The 23,586-nt window shown below is 40.4% G+C and overlaps 1 protein-coding gene across 2 annotated transcripts in view; it reads left to right on the forward strand.

Annotated features, from left to right (window-relative positions):
- Window positions 1-23,586, forward strand: part of HYCC2 (hyccin PI4KA lipid kinase complex subunit 2) — a 44,998-nt gene that overhangs the window by 3,526 nt on the left and 17,886 nt on the right. For both annotated transcript variants that reach the window (XM_082242029.1, XM_082242030.1), the window contains exons 3-8: window positions 15,635-15,731; window positions 17,750-17,827; window positions 18,778-18,879; window positions 19,277-19,456; window positions 22,025-22,105; window positions 22,318-22,433. In XM_082242029.1, coding sequence (XP_082098155.1) covers window positions 17,777-17,827; window positions 18,778-18,879; window positions 19,277-19,456; window positions 22,025-22,105; window positions 22,318-22,433 — 530 coding nt within the window. In that variant the 5' untranslated portion in view covers window positions 15,635-15,731; window positions 17,750-17,776. The remainder of the gene's footprint in view (window positions 1-15,634; window positions 15,732-17,749; window positions 17,828-18,777; window positions 18,880-19,276; window positions 19,457-22,024; window positions 22,106-22,317; window positions 22,434-23,586) is intronic.

The following is a 23,586-nucleotide window of genomic DNA, read 5'->3' on the forward strand; positions in this document are numbered from 1 at the left end:
TGCAGTCTTGACTAACAACCTATACTCCTGGACAGAGAAAAGCAGCAGAAAGCTACTGCTTTTTGGATCTTGAAATGTTTTGCTTAAGAATGTCATCCCCGCCTTTGACAATGGGAATGTTTGACCAAACCTGTTGCTGTTGCTACAGTTCTGCACTGTTGAGCTCGGTAGACTAAACACTTTCTTCCTGTTCATTGTTGCATTTGGGTTTTTCCCCCTTGCCCTCTCTTTATTAATAGGACAACACAGAGAAATGTTCTGATATTTTCTCTTTTTTAATGTAGTAAAAAGACTAGAGGGTTTCAAAAACTAAGCCAGGGAGCTTTGATTATAAAAGATCTCATCAATATGGTCTCATCCCTAGTTTTCTTATACTTCGTTGGAGTACATCCTGTACTGTACAAGGATGCTCATTCAAGAGGAACTGTCCTACCCTCATCTCCCCACTGAGCCTGCCCTATTCTCCTACAATACCAAATTACAAAGCCTTACTGCATGGAAGCTTGATTTGAGACAAATGAGACCTGATGGTCCTGAGGTGACATTGCTTTACAGTTAATCTGTCCTTTCAGCAGTTCTGTCCATGGGCTAGGTAAATATTATCCAAATAGAAACCTGATATTGTATGCTACAAGGAATGCCTTCTGCAGCAGGTGTTACGGGTCCTTGTAGAAGCTGATGGTTGTGATACAAAGGGATGAAAGAGAATGTTCCATTTGGGCACCTACAGTTTTTGCATTGTTTCCATTTTGAAGCTACCTCATAGAAACCCTATCCCCTAGACTTAAGATGGCAAAAGCAACTGGGGATTGACAAATGAGCTCTTGGAAGGGAAACTACAACTGTTACAAATATAATATTTTCCCTTTGGGTTTGCCTTTAACACATCCCATGGACCAAGCAGCTTAAAAAAAGGAGGAGGGGACTTTAAGAGCTGAAAATACAGAGTCTTTCTTCATCCCCAGCCCCTGTTTACTGTGAAAACAGCCCTAAGTTTTATGGAAGATTAGTATTGAAAGACGTGAATTTGATTGCAAGTGTTCCTCCGGATTGTGAATGATAGTAGGATCTAAAAAATAGTGAAACTAGTTCTGAGAGTCCAAAGGGGCCATTAGACTTGTTTTTCCTCAAACAGCAGCCTGCCCATGTCACATGGCAAACTGTGAAATTCCCTTCAGGCTCATGTGAATTAGGTACCATTCAGTTTCTGGTACAGTACACAGTAGAATCATGTTTCAAAGCAAACTATGGGCTAATTTGCCATGTGTTCACCTTCTAGCATTTTTTAGGGTAGACAATGCTAGTGAATAACATTTCACTACATATTTAATTGATTTAATCTGTTCAATGAAATGAAAACTCTGAGCCTCTTTGAAGATTAGTGTTGTCTGTTGGTTTCCAAAGGTATCCTAATGAAAGAACACTGTAGAGAAAGCAGGCTTACTGTTCTTTTTGCGAGCCCTGATGGCAGTAGCCTAAAAATTTGCTAAGAACCTTTTCATAGTTCTTCTTTTCCCACTGCAGTTGTAGCTGTGTGTGTGTGTTAGTAAAACTATTTTTAAAATTATTGCATTGCCTCGAGAAGTAAATAAACTATATCAATGTTTATTTATACTCTCCCAGAGCAAAAAAGACCTCACAGTAACAAATTCAGCATGTTAGATAATTTTGAAGTGATTGTTTGAAAATTAAATCCCACATGACCAAATGGACAAAGGAATAGGGCCATGTGTTTATCTCTTCTTTAATATTGTTTGTTACCTTTTAGTTCATAAAGGGAAATGGGGGTAAAGAAAAATATCCTGTAGGTAATAATAACAATAATTTTATTATTTGTACGTCGCCCACCTGACTGGGTTGCCCCAGCCACTCTGGGCTGCTTCCTGCAAAATATAAAAAACATAATAAAACATTAAACATTAAAACTTTCCCTATACAGGGCTACCTTCTAAAGTTGTTTATCCCTTTCGCATCTGATGGAAGGGCATTTTACAAGGCAAGCACCACTACTGAGAAGGCTCCTTGTCTGATTCCCTGTAACTTCACTTCTTGTGAGGGAACAGTCAGAAGGCCCCTTGGAGCTGGACATCATTGCTGAGCTGAACTATAGGGGTGGAGATACTCCTTCAGATATGCAGGGCTGAGGCTGTTTAGGGCTTTAAAAGGTCAGCACCAGTACTTTGAATTGTGTTCGGAAACGTACTGGGAGCTAATGTAGATTCTTTAGGATTGGCGTTACATGATCCTGGCGGTCACTCCGCAATCTAGCTGTCACATTCTAAATTAGTTGTAGTTTCTGAGTCACCTTCAAGGTAGCCCTACGTAAAGCACATTGTTCTATTCCAAGTAGGGGATAACTAGAGCATGTACCACTGTGGTGAGACAGTATGCAGGCAATTAGGGTCTAAGCAGGGGTACCAGATGCAGCTGGTAGACAGCCACTCTGAACACAGAATTTACCTGTGCCTCCATGGACATCTGTGAGTCCAAAATTACCCCCTAGGCTGTGCACAGTTACCCCATTTAGGATCAGGGAGTCCCCCACACCTCCCCCCCCCAGAAACAGTACATCTGTCTTGTCTGGATTCAACCTCAATCGTTTACTGCCATCCATCCTCCACCCACCTCCAGACACAGAGTACATTCACTGACTTCACCAGTTCTGATTTAAACGAGAGGTAGAGCTGGGTATCATACTGGTGAACACCCAGCCCAAACCCCCTGATGATCTTTCCCACCATCTTCCTATAGATGGTATAAAGCATGGAGGAGAGGACATCAACCAGTGTGACAAAGGTGGTTTCATTCTCATGATGGAGCTGGAATCCCATTTGGAAGGGATCCAAATGGTTGACATCTTCCAGATTAGAGTGTGCTCAATCACCTTGCCCAGGAATGGAAGATTTGAGACTGGGTGATAATTGGCCATAATGGTCGGTTTTTTAATAAGCAGTTTAATAACCACTACTTTAAGTGGTTATCCAGGAAGACTACCTCACATAGGGAAGCATTCACCACCGCATGGAGCCCATTGCCTAGTCCTGCCTAGGAGCCAGGGTGGGCAAGGGTCCAGGAGACAGGTGGTCAGTTTCATTTGTAGTTGAACATGGCCTCAGCTGCACTAAAAACGTGCAAGGAAAGCATTTTCGTTAATGGAGTATGAAGGAAAATTCCTAAAGCACTTCACTGAGCAGGCATTTTCCATTTTCTTACGTAGATGTTTATAGTGGATTATGCCACATTTGTTTAATGTGGTATAGGCATTCACTTACCTCCAGAAGTGAATGTCCATATTTGCACACCTGATATTTGACATCCTACATAGCTCAAAGACTACAGTGGTTTAATAATTTTGTGATCCTTCGTTCAGATGACGAAATGAAGAGCTGAGAGAATTCCAGTTAGCTACAGGCTCTCTAACTGGATTTCTTACTCAATGATGTAATGTGCTTCCAGGGATTCCCTTTCCTAGTTTGTTTTTGGAATTGATCCCACTAGTCAATAAGCCTCAGCTCAAAGTGTATCTATTACAAGGGAAAACTTCAGGCACTTAATCTGTTCTGCTTTGTCATGTGCTGACATGCCTCCCCACTTCTAGTTGTAATGCTTGAATTGCATGTTTTGCGGAAATATTGGGCATGTATTTTGCCCTCCCAGAAAAATAAACAGCAATGAATAACTGATAATTACAGTTTGACTAATTCTAAAACTAAAGTTGCATTCCTGTGCACACTTGTTTGAGAGGAAGTACCATATAAATTGGTGAGGCATCTGCTGAGTAAATATGACTAGAATTCTTCTGGAAAACTGCCTGACATATCGTCCTGAAATCTTCATATCTTCTAAGGATGCAGCTGGTATTCCTGTACATATATGCATTTTGGAGTTGAATAGATTTTGTTTAGTGTAAAATAGTATTTGCATGCTATCTTTTATTATAGATAATTGGTAAAACGGGGACACTGTTTTTACCAAATTGAAATATAATTTATATTTCTAAAATGTTTACATGCCTTGCACCTGCTTTTCCTTCCTGGGTTTCCCTCCCCCTCCTCTTCCTGGTTCTTACTAGGCACACATCACTTTTATTCTGTCTGCCCTTCTGTCGGATGTGATCCCAGAGCAACCTCACAAATTGTACTCTTCAGACACTAGGGCTAAAATCAACTGGGATCACTGGCTTTTCAGATGATGGTGATCTTTTTTTTATGTTGCTTATCTTAAAAAATAATCCAAAGCAGTTTTCAAAGGAACAAATTAACATAAACACAGATCCCCTGGAAAGCTTTCATGTAACATTCAGAAAGCTTTAGTTTGTGAAAACAATAAGCAAAAGTATGTCACTGTCTGTGGGGAATTGCATTAAAGAGCAATGAGCTACTCACATGTCAGGCAGTTTAATGTTAAATCAGTTGTTTTAATTATGAGAGAAGCATCTGTTTACTCCTTCCGTTTGTGCTACATGACAATGAATGCTGGACAGTAACAACACATATATGTGACATGTGCACACAACTTCAGAGATGATGCACACTTTATCTAAGTGGTAAGGTTTGCATCCAGAGAAGATTTGGCAGAACTCTGCTCATGCCGCAGGACTTTCCTAGCTCTTCTCCCACTGCAGTCCACTGTGCTCCCCCAAAGAGTTGATGCACCCTCTGGATCTGTGTTGGATGGGCAGCACAGCAGAAGAACTGGAAAATTGGAGGAATTCAGTTAATCTGATTTGCCTAAACAGAAGAGGTCATTTTGCTAGCACAAGACATATCTGGAACCAAGCCAAAAGCATTGTAATGCAGTCGGAAATGTAACTTCACATGAATGTATTAGTAAATGTTGGTAGCAATGGCAAACGGAAGATTAAAAAAAAGATTGCTGTAGTGAGTCACTAAAAGATTGCCTTTTCTCAGACTCGTTTTAATATTGTGTGGCAGGTTAGAATGAACTAGTGAAGGTGGAGAGGTCATGGGGTGCCAAAAAGTTTTTGTTTTGTTTTGTTTTGTTGCAAAGGCTGCTTGATCAGGTGATGGTTATAGTTGCTTTGCTATCCCCATCTAAGTTCTAGGGAAACTTGTATAGTACCTCCCAAAAGAAGAGTTACCGGTATTTTAGGTTAAGGTTACCAGATTTTTTTCAATGAATCCGGGGACACTTTCCAACTTCACTGGATTTTCTATGGGGATGGTTTGTAAATCCAGGGACTGTCCCCGGGAAACCTTATTTTAGGTACTTCCTGGATGGGAGGTTGCCGGGGGGTGTGTGTACAGGTTATATCAGACATTAAATGGAGGTTTAGATTGTTTTGTAGGGCATATCAAGCCAAACAGTCTTCTCAGACCAACTTGCTAGCATCTGATATTCCTAGTTCCCATTTCCCTCTCTCTGTCCTAATCCTAGCTGCTGTATTTCTTTATAATGCTACTCTTATCACGCTGCAACTGAGAGAGAGGAAGAGCCATAGCTCAGTGATGGAGCATATGTTTTACATTCAGAGGGTCCCAAATTCAATTCCCTGGCATCTCCAACTAAAAGGATCTGATAGATGCTGGGAAATGCCACTACCTGATTATGGAAAGTTGCTGCCATTGAGTTGGTTCTCAGTTATATTTGATTATTCTCATATTACCTGCCTTGTACTGTACAAAGTAGTACAGCGGTACCTCGGGTTGCATACGCTTCAGGTTACATACACTTCAGGTTACATACACTTCAGGTTACAGACTCCGCTAACCCAGAAATAGTACCTCGGGTTAAGAACTTTGCTTCAGGATGAGAACAGAAATTGCGCAGCGGCAGCGGGAGGCCCCATTAGCTAAAGTGGTGCTTCAGGTTAAGAACAGTTTCAGGTTAAAAACGGATCTCCGAAACAAATTAAGTACGTAACCAGAGGTACCACTGTAGAGCAGGAGCGAAATATTTTAAATAAATGTTTGATACCCTCTTCACCTGCAGCTTCACGTAATGCATACTAAATTGTTTTCAAAACCAATGGGAATTTAATCAGCAATTTCTGATGTAAAAATTAAAAGTAAGAAAATTCCACCATGAAGGACTTGCACCTGGATCCCAGCTGGAATGTACTGGAGTATATTGACCTCTTCCCTGCTAGGAGAATATTATTCCATGAAGTTGGGTTCGGTGTCTTGAGTTTTCTAAGCTGCAGAACTATAGAGAAGTATTAAGTATTTTCTCTTTGGCGGCTGATAATAAAGGGTACAACAGATTAATGAACAAAAACTGTTTTTAAGCTGTAAAAACTAAATAACCCTGATGAAATTGGTTTTATCACTGAATTCCACTTTCAGTTGAAACAAAAGTTAATCTTTAAGGTATGTGTTCAAGTTTTCATGCAAACACAATGTCAGTTCAGCACCTTGGTTTTAATTAATCTTCCTGCAGTTCATCCATAACCTCATTATTTTATAATACAGCACCGTTACTTGGTTGGTCACATCCATACATTTCCCCCCCAAATTAAGTGTTTAATTTCAGCAAGGTGTAAATACAAGGGTCTATAATTCTTGGATGGCCTTGATAGCTCAGCCAAAAATTGTGGCCACAAGATTGTGGGTAGCCTGCAGGAAAGGGTGCTATGGAGTGCATGGGATTTGGCTGCTGTTCAGAGTTGCATAGTGTCTCTCCACAGCCTTCTGCTTCCCTTTCCTGTGTGGGAGCAGGAAATAGGGGCTTGTTACTTTGTTCCTTCATGGTAGAGAAACTCTACCATGCAATAAACAGCCCCCTAGTCTTATTGCTAAGATTGAAGCTGCAGAGAGGCAGGAATCACGAGTCAGTCCGTCACCTCCTCAGCTTTTAGTTTAGGGATTGGGGGGGGGGGTTGCCAAATGTAACACTTAATGATCTCTCAGACCTGAGGAGTAGCTGGTTTCTGTATTGTTGGATTGTTGGCTTCAGATCTGAAGAATAACTGTGCCATGTAAACAGTAGGCAGCATTGTATTTAACTATTCAGTAGCATAGTAAATTATTAAACTAGTATTAGAGGGCAGAGAATCTTGTTCATTTTATTTTTCTTGTGTACCTGTTGTAGCAATATTTTCCGCTAGCAGGGCATAAAATGTCATAGGGCTTTTTTGGTAGTTTTTTAATGCAAGCTTTTAAAAACACCTATTTTTGTAAGATAAGTAATTCTTCCCTCCCTCCATACACATATGATATGTAACCTAAGCATCTTATTAATTAGTGAGATTATTCATTTGTCTGTACAGCATAGGTAACAGTTTTTGTGTGTTTCTGCCTGTCACTTTGCTGGTCTGTGCTCTGGCAGAGCACCCTCTTACTGTAGTAACGTCTTCTGTTGCCAGAGACAGCCACACATATATATGATGCACTGAGGCCCTTTGTGTATTCAGTTTCTCCATTTTATTTAAGAAAGGGCAACATCTGTGTATGTGGATGTAGGCCTAAAACTGTTAAATTGGTTTTGTCAGTATTTCAGAATCTTTCCATTGAATGTCTCTTACCATATTCTAAGCATATGCTCATGGAATAGATAAGTAGATACAAAACTGGGAAAAATGTATATTCTGGAAACATAGTTGTAGGAAGCCACAGAAGCAGTTGATTTAACCATACTGCTTATTCTTTTAATTTCTTTTCATGCTCCCAGGTCTGCTAAAAAATAGTAAATAAAGTGCAATTTTACAACAATTAAATAAACAAATGAGAACAGTGACAGCATCATATAGATAGTAAAACTAAAGTTATCCAAGTTAAAAATGCTAATATTAGCAATTCTCAAAAGCCTTGGAAAACAACAGTTTTTGCTTGGTACCTAAATGATGGCAATGAAGACCCCATGTGACCTCCCTAGGGAGCCCATTCCAAAGGCAGGAGCCACAACAGGAAAGATTGTATTCTTAGTCCTAACCAGCTGCATTCTACAGACTGGGGGAGAGACATCCTGAGAGAAATTATTTCAGTTGGTGGGCAGATTTGACACTTGGAAGCTCAGCTCTCAATGCATATCTGCTATCACTGTCCAGTGAACATCTCTCTAATATGATGTCATGCTTCTTGACGTTGCCCTGTGGCAGTCTAGCCAGGGCTTTATTTGTTGTTGGCAAGCAAGTCTTATATGGCCAGAACAACCAAGTTTCAACTACTGTTGGCTCCATTGCCTTTTAGGAGCCAACAGATATACTAGGAATAAGAATGGATTATTCTTGCGTATCTCACTTAAATTTCATGTTGCTGTTATTTGTATAATACAGTTTTGAATCTGAAATTGTATATGGATTTGTTAATGATTCTGAATTGGTCAAGCAGTTTTGAGAGTGCAATTGCCATAATTTGAGAGGAATTGGTTTGGCACTAGAACATGGGACATGAAGCTTATTGGGAAATTATAATTTGTAGCATTTGTTTCTTCATAAATTTCTCTTGTGAACTCTGTTTATGATTTCTCTTTTAGTTGTACATCTATACTTGTTTTTACATGTTGGGTGTGATTCCCACTTCAATTAAAGCATTTGAACTTTAATTTTAAAAAGCTAGCAATTTCCTTCAGCAGTTAGCAATGCTGTCAGCTGTTTACATACTATTTATACTGCTTGCAGCAGCTGGAAACTATATTGCTCAATAAAAGGTGCTCTATATTTCTTACTTCTAGAGATTTCTGCAGGTTCTGTCTCAAAAACTCTGAAAATGGATGGAAATTAAGAGAAGGATCAGGTCATACTCCTAGTAAGAGCAAGTATTGTGATGCTCACTTCATGCTCTTTTCCCTTTTGACTGAATCAGACACCCATGACACCAGCCTCAAAGGAAGGTAAATTTGGTTGAGGTGCCTGTTTTGGGAGCTTCCTTTCTTCCTAAACAGATCCTAGTTTATGTTGGGATACTTAAGCATTATATAGGACAATGGACTGCTTCACTTCTGTGTAATTTACACCTTAAATCTGAAATGAGCAGGTGAGTTGTGAGAAAGACCTAATAAACGTGGTTAAGAAAAAGGTTCCTGTCTGTCACTTTCTGCTTTAACATTCTTTTTAATCTTCTATGTTGACTAACTACTGAATAATCATTTTTGGCACAGTCCTTCTTGTTAACATTACTCATGCACATATGGTGACTTCTCTTAGGCAATGTGCAAAACCACTGATCTACTCGAGCTATATTGTTCGAGATACGTTTGTATAAGAGAACCCAAAGCTGAGCATCTTGATTTTCCTAAAATAGCTACACAAATGTGTATTTCCTTGAAGCATTTCAGAGCTGTTCCATGGTAACATAATGTTGTTGCCATTATAGTTGCCAGCTTAACCCTATTCAAAGTCTGGTCTCAATGATAGTTTTAGCTGGACAGTAGTGCTTATATAGTGAAAAGCAAGTAAAATAAGACAGTAGACTGAAAATCCAGCAGATATACTCTGCCCTTTCCATGTTTCTATTAGGAAATTTTCTGATAGGTCTTGTTAATTTGGCCCAACCCTTCCTTGGGTCAAGGCCTATTTTGATTGGCATTGTCAAAACAAAAGGCATTTATTTTCTGAACTGGGATTTGCGAAATAGTCGTCTGCTTCACTGCATTTCTACTCACAGAAGAGGAACCTTACTGTCTTTGTGTGCTTGTGGCATGGACTGTATATTTACAGCTATCTGTGCACATGGGATAACTCTGTGCCAGACTGCTCTACAGGTTGAGACACGTATAAGTTCTTTCCATGTTAGTGGTGTTCTAGCACTCCAGAGAATAGAAATTGTAATGTAGAATGTGTACCACTTAGGTGTAGAACACACTCCAACACACACTCATCATAACATTGTTGGCCAGTGTTTTATGTTGTTATTTTTTTAATTGCTTGTGTGGCTTTTGGGGAACTGTACAAAGTGCACATGAACTGGAGAACAAATAGGCATGTGCATAGCAGTGTATGAAAGGGCAGTCTTAGGAGTCTTGCTCAGTAATGAGAGATTTTTGTCGTTGTTACTGCTGCATCCGCTTATAAATTGATGGGAGTAGGAAGAAATAGGCTACTCAAAACAGAATGGCTCTCTGACTTTCTTCTTCTTCTTGCCTGGAAACTTGGAGGGAAGTCTTCCACATTTTAAAAGCATTTTGTCTTTACACTTAATGTAGCTTAGCAGATGAACTTGACAAGGACAGAAATTCTTTTATCAGGAAATGAAAACTGACCTGGAATGGGAAACTGCATGTGTTAGGAACAGAGAAAAGTCAGGTTTTTATTTGAACAAGGCAATCTTCAGTGTTGGATTTAGCATAAGAGAAGCCAAACCTGTTATATAGGAGCTGACGAAAGATGGATTGGAAATCTGTCTCGCTTTGCGTCGGTTGAGCTATCACACAGTAACTGACGAATGTTTCAGGTTTAGTGTAGGATGACTGCATGATGTTGTTTCTAGGGAAACTGGTGGTGGGAGCATGTAAAAAGGTAAGAAAATATGTTCTCAGGACAAATGCTTAAACGAATTGGCTTATGAGCTTTTTGTATTTATTGTTATGCCTTTTCAGCTGTTTCTTCAGCCTCCAGAGCTTTTGGGTGATGCACTGCATTCTTCAGAACACTGTGTATATACATATTAAAACTGTATTCTTAGAACATCTTCAGTGAATGTCTTTATATCTAGATATTATGAGGTAGAGATTTAGGGGCTGAACTGTGTGGTAGCCATGTTTACTGATTATACCAAATTGCCCAGGGTTTTTAAAACAAAAAAGGGGTTACAGAGAACTCCCTATAGGATTGCTCCAAACTGGATGAATAGGCAGTGAAATGGCAAGTTGAATTCATGCTTAGCGGATATAGAGTAATGCACGTTAGGGCAAAAATAAATAAATCGTAATTTCACATTTATGCTAATGGAGTGACTGACCAGGAATGAGACCTTGGAGTCACAGTATCAGTGAAGGTGCAAGCCCTGTGTGCAGCAGCTGTGAAAAAAGCAGGTGCCATGCTAGAGATCATTAGGAAAGGGATTCAAAATTGCCGATATCATAATGGTATTATACAAATCTGTGGGGGGACCACATTTGAAATAGTCTGTACAGTTCTGGTCCCCTCATCTCGAAAAGGATATTGTGAAGCTGGAAAGGGCAACCAAATGGTCAAGGGGTTGGAGATACTCCCTATGGAAAAAGGTTAAAGAACGTTTTTAGTTTAAAGAAAAGATAGAGTTGTATAGAATTATGCATGATATAGAGAAAGTGGATGGATAGGTTTTTCACCCTCAGAGGCATCCAGTAAAGCTGAATGTTGGAAGGTTTAGGAAAGACAAAAGGAAGTACAGGTCTTATGTGAAATTTGACTCCTTTATTTCATATTTTACAGAAACCCATTCTCTTTTTGGTATTATCTGTTACCTTTTATGTTGCAAGTAGAACAAGAAATGTCACATTTTATAGATGGACATCTGTTGAGTATAACATAACCGATTTTTGTAGATCAGGAATTGGTTGTACAGTACAGTATATGCCTTGTGGTCAGTATGAAATGTGATACATTGTTGAAGCTCCTGAGATCCTCAGTTTGTTTTTTGCAACAAGTTGGTAACTTTCCTAATTGCATAGAAGAACTTGAAGTATGATAGTGTGCTGCAAAGGCTTAGGCGCTAAGTTAGTAAAACGCTCTGGGTTTGTTTCCAAATTATATGGCCAGCACTGTGCTTTTGTTTATGAGAAAAGAGTGGGAAGGATCCTGTACTTTTTGCATGTTAGGATTCTTTTCTGGGACTATACCAGCTGGTGAGCATGCATTTTTTGTTGCTGAATCTGAATAAGTACACATGGAACTTAACAAAAGCCACTCACCTCCCATAGCATCTCTTTGCAGATTTCAAGAATAAGCAATTAACACAGTGAACTTCTCAACACACATAATTATTATAAACTATTTAAATGAATGTGCCTGGAAAAATCATTGGCTCCAGGTCCCCCTAAGCTTCTGAATAATAGATGACTTGCATAGGAATATAAAATTAGTTTTCAATTTTCCGATTGTTGAGTTTTAGTATGAACCGAACATTGCAGCCATTCTTGGGTTAGGTGTACCAATCAGTTTTTGTTTGTCAAGGTTAGATTTCCATTGCTCCTTAGTTACTCAAATGTTTATTTGCTTGCTTTAAAAAGCCTGAATGGGTCTTAGGTGCAGTGTTCAGTGTCTTTGTTCAGAACCTTAGCTGCAAGTCTCTTCGAGTGCTGTGACAAGATGCCCTTTTGATTTGGTGTATATGTACCAATGAGATCTTTTTTTTTAGTTGTAGTCATGTTGCAACATGCTCATCTCTAGTCCAGGTAGCTATCTGAAAGGTGGTTGTAATTTCAGCCGCTATGCTAGAATTTCTTGTCTCTTAAGTAAATAAAAAAAGTTTTTAGATAACAACAGGATATATCTTACGATGCACATTCTTTCAGTTTTAGTAAAATATTACAGCTCGGCTGAGTTTTTATGATAATTGCTAAAGTGGTTTTAGCATGTGTTATTTTGCTGTCTGTGCAGCAGTTTTGTGGCAGCTTTTTGGGACTGGAAGGGCCCTTGTAGAAAGACAAACAACTATTCTAACTGGACCCTTTCACAGGACTATGCATTATTGCTCTTTCTTCCTATCTCACTGTCGGAGTAAGCAGGAATGATGTATGTCTGCCACAAACATAGCTACTTCTCTGATGGGAAATTTTTTGAAGATCCACGGTGTGTGCCATTCGAACATTTCTCCTGCGTTCCACTTTCCTGGTTGTAAACCCCATAGAACTCTGTGAGACTAACTGGTTCATTAGATAGGATTGGACTGTGACTAGCTAAACAGAGGAGCGAAAGAGTTAGGCAGTTCAGTTCTATTTCCTAAAATTATTCCATAGCTAGTAATTATGAGCGCACAACCCTAGAGTCGGACACGACTGGCCCGTACGGGCAGGGGTACCTTTACCTTTTAGTAATTACATGCTGAGGGTATGAACTGTGTTGTGTATGAGATAATCTCAAATGGTTGAAGTGCTGCAAAGTGTCCATGCTTTGTGCAGTCAGCTTACTTCAAATGTGGATACAGGGTATCTGCTGTTTTTGTAACTGTAAAGCTAGTAAGCAATAAATGCACCGTCTGACAAGTTTTATGCCATCTTTATAAATAAGCCCACAAAAGTTACTATCCTGTAAAATGTTTATTAGTCTGCTGTGGGCTGACAAAGGGAATTTTGGCCCCTCCTCCAGCAGTCCACTGCATTTCTAGCCAGGGGGACAGAGCGCTATATAGAAATTCTGTGTTTCTTTGCTATATGTGATTTATTGTCCCTCAGCCATATGCTCAAATAACACACAACAGAACACACATATACACATCTCAGGATACACTGCAATAGGGGTGGAGGACTTGTAACCTACATGTCTGTCTTGATCTGCCGGGGCCCACCTATCAATCCATGTGAAGAACATACTGGCAAAGCAGAACTCTTCACCTACCCCTGTGGGTCAACTTGCCAGGTAGGTATGACTGCCCACGTTTTCAGTCACCCGGTGCCATTGTGACATCAGATGATTGACAGGTGGGTGATCTGCCTTTGCCTGTCGAAGTTGGCCTGTGTAAGGGGGAAGAGATAAAAGGTTCCCCAGCCCTGCACTGCAGTGTTTTGTTGCAGGGCCACATGTTTTGGTCTGACAACTGTGGCAGACCCTAATCTCCAGAAACCACCCCAATTCCTTCCAGAGTCAAGTTTGTTGGTCTGCTTATTTTTATTACTACCATACACCATAGCCTCAGGAGACTCTCAAAGCAGCTTGCAAAAGATTTGCCCAGTGCTATCACATTTAAAACGAATTGCACATATGGCCAGAAGAATGGTGACAAGTTTATTCAGACAACATTTATCCTCTCCTTGTTCATCTTGATAGGCCTTCTGGCCTTGTGTTACGGGGCAGCAGACTTGCTCAGATTCTCTGATGTGAGTGAGGCTAAGCACCTGCTCAGGCCATGATGAAACCAAGTCTTTCCTTGGTCTTTCCTTTGTTTGATGGGAAATGGAAAACTGAAGTATCAAATCTTTTTGCAAATCTTGGTTGAGACAAGAACACCTTACACAAGATTAACCTCCTAATGTTAAGTTGTATGTTAAAGACATCTCTTGCATAATTTGTTTAGATTATTTAGACCTCTCTTTCTACAAATCAGTTAATCATGACACATGTCTTTACTTCTCTGTGTGTATTTGCAACAAGAAGCTGAAGTTGAATTTATGGTGCAGGATGACAGGCCAATATTTTCTTAATTTTGAAGTTTGACATTGCATTTCAGTATCTAATTCTTGCTAATATAAGTGGGTGGGATGGTGCTGTCTTGGTCATACATTGGAAAGTGTGGCAGTTGGGAACAGCAATGTAGCCTAAGTTGCATACATATATCCTGAATGCATATATTCCTGCAAACCAAAATGAGATGAAATGAAATGATTAAGGCAATCAATTCTTTTGAGTGTGGGATTGCCATTTCACAGATGATTTTATGTTCAACGTTTTGGCTCAAGTACTTATACCTCCCTCCACCCCCCAAAAAATAGAATTGGAAACTTGTTCTTGAAACGATTTGATATATTCAGATTTCTAGATGCAAATTTTTAGATATTAAGCAAAGAACTACACAGAGGGCATTTTTTTGGGGGGGGGGGAATTCCCTGTCTTGTCAGCTCTGTTAAAAGTATTCTGCCCTTGGTACAAATGTTCTATTTTTATACTGCAATATGTTTTCTATGTTCAGACACCATAAAAGGCTCATCTTGATGTCAAACTAAACCATGGTTTATCTATCTTGATGAAGATGAGCTGCAATGAGCCATAATCTCGTGTCCTCATCTCCTCTTGCACTGTGGCTACAAGAATCTTTTACTTCTGTTTCTGATTAAACAGGCACTTGCTTCATCTGAATGCAATGGATTGTGGTTTAATTTTTGCTATGGCTTGTTTGAAACAAGCCAACTTCAAGCCGTTAGTTATGTAGCTGGCTTGTTCAACCAGCCATATTTAATCTTAACTAGAGTTTAGGCTTTGGATGTAAAGCTAAACTGCAATTTAATCAAAAACAGAAGCAAAAGCTTCTAGTCTTTCACCCTGAGGGAGGAAGTGAATGCACATGTGTGATGTTTGCTGTGGCTTGTTCCATTATAATAAAGTATGGTTTGTCATAATGTCTTAACCAGCATGGAATCCAAGAATCTGGGCATAGCTGTAGGCCATTTGAAGATTAAAGTAACTCCCCTTTAATATTTGCATTATATGTGCAAGAGCTCTTTGTTATGCTCATCATTAGGCCTTTTTTAGCTGAGAATATAGTTTGATATAGCAGTTCGAAAGCACGTCAAAGTGCAAGTAGATAAATAGGTACTGCTCCGGTGGGAAGGTTAACGGTGTTTCCGTGTGCTGCTCTGGTTCGCCAGAAGCATCTTAGTCATGCTGGCCACATGACCCAGAAGCTGTATGCTGGCTCCCTCGGCTAATAAAGCGAGATGAGCGCCACAACCCCAGAGTCGTTTGCGACTGGACCTAACGGTCAGGGGTCCCTTTACCTTTATAGCTTGATATACAATAATGTATGTATTCATGCTTTAACATAGTTTTCACTGCATTTTATTCATTCTTTTTTAAAAGTATACTGTGTTATGTTGTTGGCAGAGCTGGTGATTATTTGAAGGACTGGCAAATGCATTCCGAAGTGGAAAATGGCAGTATTCCACCAACTTCGTTAGAGAACTAACTTATCCAAACAGAGGTAAAGTGGAACACTATATGTGCTGTTAAATGTTTCATGTCAATAAGGACAAGTTAAACAATGATGACTTGGTAACCCGTAGTTTATTCTGGTGGTGTTATGTGATAGATATTCTCCAATTTTCTTCTGGTTAACTTTGCCAGTGTTTACAAAGGACCAGTTCATACATATGGCTTGATTTCTTCTCATATTATTTGTCTTGCGGTTGAACGTGTGAGCTTGATTTCATTGAAATTGCTGAGTTGGAGTTGATGTGCAGGTGATTTTTATCTATTGGGTTGGGTCCAGAGTTCAGCACTTACAATGGGACTGGTATGAGCTCTGTTCATGGTAGTTGCCTCTATGTGATTATCCAGAACACCCTTTCTCACCACATCACAGCCCAACTGGTACAGCCACGTCACTTAACCCATAGATAATTCCCAGGGGGTGGGGACTGCTCTGGGAAGGAGGTGAGAGAGGTCAGTTGCCAGACCCATTTTGCACACTTAACTCTAGATCCAGCTCACAATATTTAATCTACACAGAAGCAAGTTGCCTCTTGATGCTGCAGTTGAGTGTTGAACATGCATATGTGAACCACTTTACAACATAGGAAATAGGGGCAGCTCAGCTAGTGGAAATCTTAGTACATGCCAAGAACGTAGAGAAAAGAGAGAATAAGAGAAGAAGGGGAAGCTCACAGGACCACAGAGGTCACCCTTGGGAATAAATTGAGGGAAACAAAACCCCATGAAGAATAGGGACACAATGGAAAGGCTGTGTGGGCTCCACATATGATGGTTCTAAATCAGTGAGGTAACAGGAAGAGCCCGTGCAGTTCTTCAGTCATGGCCAATTGAGAAGCTTGTAAATATTTATCTGGGTGAGGGGTTCAGAAAGGAATTGGTTCCATCTTGCCAAAACTCGCTATCTTTTCAACCTATTGTCTTAAATCTGCCGTTGTTTTGATATCCTGTCTATCCCTTGCTGTTTAGTTCTCTTCCCCCCTCCTCCCTTCCCCTTGATATACGGTACATTATTCAGCCAAAGGGTCTGTAAATACAAAGATATATTTTGCTGAATTTCCAATGTGAATGTGGCATACTACCAAGGAAGCAATAACATTAACACCTTGGCAAGAGAAATCACAGAGGTTTCTTATGAACCAGCATTCTCTACAGTTCTTGACCTCTGCTTCTACTATCCTCCTTCCCCCCTACATATATATTAATTTATAAAGGAAATTCTTGTTTGTTTGTTTTTAAAAAACAGTAAAAGCAGCATTTGCCATTATAATCACTCTAATATAGGATCTCAATTATTTCTTTCCCCAGTCACTTAATAGTTGAGTTATCATGGGATTTCACATCCCAGACCTTGTGGCATAATTCTTCAAAGTGCTGTTTTCGACTCATTTTGAAAAGGCTTCTCCCAGCGCTTGCCTCTTGCAGGGGATCATCACAACTACACAGCAACAAATGGGAAACTTTAGTTTTATTACTAGTAATAGTTCTCAGGCTTATTACAAAAATAAACTGTTTGTGAATGTGAAGAGCTGGTTTTAAGACTTGAAACATTTATTTCATGTCTGTTATTTGCTGAACAGAAGTTTCACAACTTCTCAGCAACAAATAGAGGAAATAGGTATGACAACCTTTTTTAAAAAAAACTTCAAGAGGCTTTTGAAAACTGTTTTCGTTTGTTCCATGGCCAGGATTATCATTAGAGGATGCTATTGTCCCATGATACAGTTCAGCTTGTTCTGATTCTCTTTTCTTTGTCCTCTTATTTGGTAAGAAAACAAGCACAAGTTGTCTTGAAGAAGTATCTCCTTTTCTTTTCTCTTCTCACTCCACCCCCACTCTTCAGGCACTTAAAAGCGTAATCACATATTAATCAATTAGAAAGAAGGTGAAGCTTAAAATAACATGCAGTTTGCTTGAGATAAAATTGCACTATGGGACATTAGAAATCTTTCTTTTTAGTATACCTTGTATACTGTGCACTGTGCTTCATTGCTGCTTTCCCTTTCAAAGGTGAAAAGGAGTAAAAGTTGTAAGAAAATGCTTGGATCAGAACGTGGGGTTGTAGAAGAATGGCTTTCGGAATTCAAGGTAAGCAAATGTGTTTTTGTTTCTTTCTTTTTTTAAAAAAAGTAGGAGTTCAATATGGGTATGTCTTTAAGTTAACATCTTATATTAAAAAGCTGACTACCTAACTACCGAAGGCTTTTCACCAAAGCCAGACTAAATGTCTTTCCCTCTGCAGTGTTGGATGGTAGGTTGAGAGGAGTTCCCTACCAGGACAGACTTTGCTCGTGTGCTCAAGACATCGATTCCATAAATCATATTTTGTTGCATCGTGCAAAATATGAGCAGGCCAGAGCTGAAACTGATACTACCCTTGCTGGTACCTTTCCCGGGAAAATCAGAGGCTCACTATGTCAGGTTCCTACTGGAAGACCGGACAAATGCTAGAACGTTAGCAATGGCAAAGTTTTTATCGGTGGTTGCAAGAACAAATGAGCCCTATATTCTAAACAAAATGCTTGATTAACCTGGAGGCAGGCTGTATGATTTGTGTATTGATTTGTAACGATTTGTTGGGTCTCTGAACCGCAATAAAGATTGATTGATCTTTCTTTTTTATATAAAGAAGGTTGATATGTGTTGCAACTTCCTAGTGTAGCTGCTGGATGTAAGGTAGCATTGGGGGCCCCCAAAAACATTTCTCCCCACTACCTCAATAGTCTGTTGCAGTCCTCTTCAACATTGTCACAAACAGGGCCTACTTTTAACTGAAACACATATTCGGGGACCCATTTCCTAATCTCTTACCATATATTTGCATGGTGGTAATGCAACCCACCTTGGATTAGACCATGACCCACTAGGGAGTGGGTCCTGACCTGCCAGTTTAAGACCAGTGGTCTGTGGAGTGCATGGAGGATCTAGGCCTGGATTGCCTTAACAGGATTGGGGCCAGTGCATTTCTTTCTTTCTAGTCAGAGAGGCCAGTGTTTATAAGCCACCCATTCTTGACACTGCTGTATTTCTTCTCCTAGGCATTACCTGAAATGCAAATATCCAGTTATGCAGCAACACTTCACCGGAAGAAAGCATTGGTTCCAGCTCTTTATAAGGTCATTCAAGATCCAAATAATGAGGTATGAGACAGCCAAATTACCCTTAATACAAATAATGTTGTTTTTAAGAGCTTCCTAATTGCCGTTCCATTGCCTAACTAGTATGAGCAAAACTCTGTTTCCATCTTTCCTGCATTAGTCTGCTTCAGTGGTCTTTGACAGTTACAGAATGTTCTCCAATTGAGCACAACCAAATTCAGAGTATTTTATCGTATTCGACATTGCTGCATTCCACAAAAGAGTTCTGTAAAATGATGGTTTCTTCTTACACCATTTTTATTGACTGATAAGTTAATTATTGGCAAATTGTCATTTTAGAACTGATTATTTGTACAGTGTTCCTTGGTAGACAAGATTTATATATATATATATATTTAATCTCTGGGGTGTCTGTGCTGGGGTTCTTTGTCTCCTCTAGCTTCTGGAGCCCGTCTGCCACCAGCTCTTTGAACTCTATCGTAGTTCTGAGGTTCGTCTCAAACGGTTTACGCTGCAGTTCTTGCCAGAACTAATCTGGGTTTATCTGCGTCTTACTGCCAGCAAAGACAGACAGAGTAACGGTTGCATTGAAGCCCTGCTTTTGGGGATTTACAACTTGGTAAGTAAGACTGATGAGAAAATGCTTGAAAAGTGCTTTTAATTTTCCCATCAATATAGAGTAAAACAAAATCAAGACACTTTCACGACAGGCTATAAAGTTTCCAAAACACCTTGGACTATTTTTACAAGATCAACTCTTATTAAAAATTAGGCAGTGACTTCCCCCACCCCAACCTTTTGGGTAATTCTCTAAAGGAGTGCATATCTTTCTTCTGTCTTTGAAGTTTAGTCCAGACCTAGACAGGGTGATTCTGGTTAGTACAACTGCTGATGTAGGAAAAGGAGTTTTCATTTCCTTGGATTGGGTTGCATTCCCTTGAAATTTTTAATAGACTATTTTGACCCTTTTACAACCTCTAAAGCAGCTCTATATGCTTTAGCTGCAAGGAAACTCCAGTTGAAAGAAATGGAAAGGATCAGAGCAGTTAGTGTACGGAATTCTTAAACAAATAATAGGCATTTTAAGGATTTTATTGCAATCTTTCTAATGGGGATTTTATATGGAAACCTCTCTGAAAGTTGTCAGGGCAAACAGCTACGGTGGATGATTCCTTGAAAGCAAGGAACTGCTTTTGGAAAGTTCAGCCGACAAATAATGTTTTCACCACAGTCTATTATTTTTGTAACAGCCTCACTTGTTTCTGTTCCATTTGCTAGTCATTTGCTTTATAGCCTTAGATACTTAAGATGTCCTAGTACCAAGGTATCATCTCATCTCATATATGAGCTTGCCTTCTCAATGGGATCAGTTGCAGAGGCTTTCCTTTGCACCTCACCAATATCAGAGGTGTGATGGGAACATGGTGCTCATGTCTAGTTTTGGGGTCCTGCCTCATCCCCTTTCTGACTGATCAACATCTCATGAATAACATTCGTTTCTGGCACGTATTTAGCTTGCCAAGCTGATGGTGCATTCATTGGCTTTCCAGAGGACTTTGTCTAACAGATTGGCCAGTTCCGTCTTCTGGATGGGATTGCCCTCTCTGAAGGTACAGGTTTGTAGTTTGGAAGTGCGCTTGGATCCATCTCTGACCCTTGAGGATCAGTGGGGTTCAGTGGCTAGGAGTTCCTTTTTCCAGCTACATCTAGAGAAGGATAGCATACCCACAGTAATTCATATACTGGTAACTTCAAGACTTGCAGTGCGCTCAATGTGGAGCTATCTTTGGGCCTGGTTTGGAGGCTCCACCTGGTACAGAATGTTGTGGCCAGATTTTGGTGGGGACAGACCTACCGCCAGCGCTTGTACCAGTGCTTGAAAACTTGTGCTGGCTGCCCACGTTCTATGCAACAATGTTCAGCATTCTTGTATAGATTTACAAGACTTCCCAGCTGAGATTAGACAGGGACCTGACAAAGACTTTTCTATTCCAACAGCCCTTTTCAGGAAGTTCTCTGTTTTGTGATTAACTTTAATTGATTTTAGCCATGGTATGCTTCGAATTTTTTTCGTGTATACCACTTTGACATTCCAGTGACTAAGCAATATTTAAATAGATCAGATAACTAAATTAAACTAAATCTAAAAAAATTACACCCTGTCGGAGCAGCTTACAATTGGACAGTCTTACAATCTAAACAGATGTGACACACAAGGAAAAAAGAGTTGGAGGGAGGAGAGGAGAAGCAAGCCCAGCCGCTAGTTTTTTAATCATGCTATATATTTCTCTTTACATAGAATTTGTCTTTCTAGTGGAGCAACTCTTCCCTGGAAAAACTCCCCCCACCCAGCACTGTTCATTAGATCTGGGAGCAGAGCAGGTGACAGGATCTGGGCCAAGAAGGCAGGGCTGCTCCTTGAGTACTTTTATCTATTGTTCCCTGCTGTCTGCTTTTAAAAGTTTAATTGCTTGTTCTCCCATTTTAATGTTTTTAATATTTGTTGTAAGCTGCCCTGACTAAATGGGAAGGTGGGGTATAAATAAAGGTAAAGGTAAAGGTACCCCTGCCCATACGGGCCAGTCGTGCCCGACTCTAGGGTTGTGCGCCCATCTCACTTAAGAGGCCAGGGGCCAGCGCTGTCCGGAGACACTTCCGGGTCAAGTGGCCAGCGTGACGAAGCTGCTCTGGTGAGCCGGCACCAGCGCAGCACACGGAAACGCCGTTTACCTTCCCGCTATAAAGCGGTACCTATTTATCTACTTGCACTTAAGGGTGCTTTCGAACTGCTAGGTGGGCAGGAGCTGGGACCGAAAGACGGGAGCTCACCCCACTGCGGGGATTTGAACCGCTGACCATGCGATCGGCAAGCCCTAGGCACTGAGGTTTTACCCACACCGCCACTCGTTTATACCCCACCCGCGTGGGGTATAAATATTAACCAGTAAACAACATAGGACTTGCAGAACTATTGAGCAAAGGCTTACAATGACTAACAGTAAAATTGTTGAAAACAGGCTGCCACAATTTTTGCCTGGATATGTTGACTCCATATAGGCCTGGTTTTTCACTTGAAAGGCCACATTGCTTGCCACAGAGCAACCTTGGCTAATGACATGTGCATTTGTTAACAAGGCATTATGATTCAAGGTAACTTGGTTTTCCGATATCTTTCTTTTCATTGCAGGAAATTGCTGACAAAGATGGGAACAATAAAGTTTTATCTTTCACCATCCCTTCCTTATCCAAGCCATCAATTTACCATGAGGTAAGGGTGTGCTTGTGCTGCCAGGCAGTTGTAATTTTAAAAAGTTTAGGCATTTCATTCTGAGAGAACTCTAAAAAGTAAATCTTAAAGCACCTTCTACACTTCTTGGTATATTGTAATAGGATGATCCTTTTAAATGCCACCATCCTATGTTTCCTCTCCTTCCTGAACATCTGTGGTGCCTTGAAGTTTAATGTTTCATTTCTCCGCAGCCATCTACTATTGGATCCATGGCTTTGACTGAGGGAGCTCTATGTCAGCATGACCTCATCAAAGTGGTTTATAGCGACCTTCACCCTCAAAGAGAAACATTCACTGCGCAGAACAGGTAAGTAGTTGATTCACCAGAGGGTTCACTACCAGTCTGTCAACATCTTTGTAAGATATGAAGAGAAGTTTGCTTCCAGGTTTTGGAGTCTGAGATAGTTAAGCAGAGCAGAAACTGTTCGATATCTCTGGACAGTGGGCATGTTCTATTGCAGATAGTTAGGGATCCTTTTCTGACTGGCAGGCTGGATCCTAATGCCACCTACCCACTTCAACGTGGTGGTGCACCCACCTGTCAATCCCCTGAAGTCATCATGGCATCAGGTGACAAATTCAAAAGGGCTTGCGGCCAACGCTGGTTGGTACCGAAAGCAAGTCCCTTTGAAGGTGTGCTTTAAAGGCCTATCAGCTGATTAGGACTGACAGCTTGCCTTCAGAGGGGCTCACTGTGCCAGTGAGGTTGAATTGAAATCGATTGAAATGGACAAAGCGGGCTTGTAGCAAGCCCTTGAAAGTGCGCTGTCAGTTGTGGTGTGGGACTTCCTAGTTTGGCCTGTCCCGTTGGGACTTGCTGTCAGCACCAATCAGAAGCTATCAGAAGTGCACTTCAATTTCCCAGTTGTTCATTTGACGTCTTTATAGGTGTGTTGGCAGCTGGTGGTGTGGTTTGGGAAAAAAATCCATGTGGGCCAAATTAGATGGTTTGCCATTTCTTCCTGCCTGTTCTAATGGGTGCCTTATAATATACAATTTATTCTGAATGCTTTTATTTAATTGATATTAGACTGTGCCCCATGCCTTTGTAGAAGTTTGTGTAATTATTAAATTGTTAAACTTTAATATACAGTAGTACCTTGGGTTACAAATTTAATTCGTTCCGGAGGTCTGCTCTTAACAGAAACTGTTCTTAACCTACGGCACGCTTTCGCTAATGGGGCCTCCCGCTGCTGCTGCGCCACCAGCGCGCGATTTCCATTCTCATCCTGGGGCAAAGTTCACAACCCAGAGCAACTACTTCCGGGTTAGGAGAGTTTGTAACCCGGAGCATTTGTAACTCGAAGTACCACTGTATTTGATTTGTGGCCACTTGTGAGGCATCCTTATTCATGAAAAGCATTCTTTCTGTTTTAGACCTTGCAAACCTTAGTAATTCATGACCTGAATGCAAACTTTCTAGCACATCTGTGGCTTCTAGTTTTACTTTGGGTGCTCTG

Source organism: Podarcis vaucheri (genome assembly GCF_965113315.1).
Source record: "Podarcis vaucheri genome assembly, chromosome: 1".
Lineage (NCBI taxonomy): Eukaryota > Metazoa > Chordata > Lepidosauria > Squamata > Lacertidae > Podarcis > Podarcis vaucheri.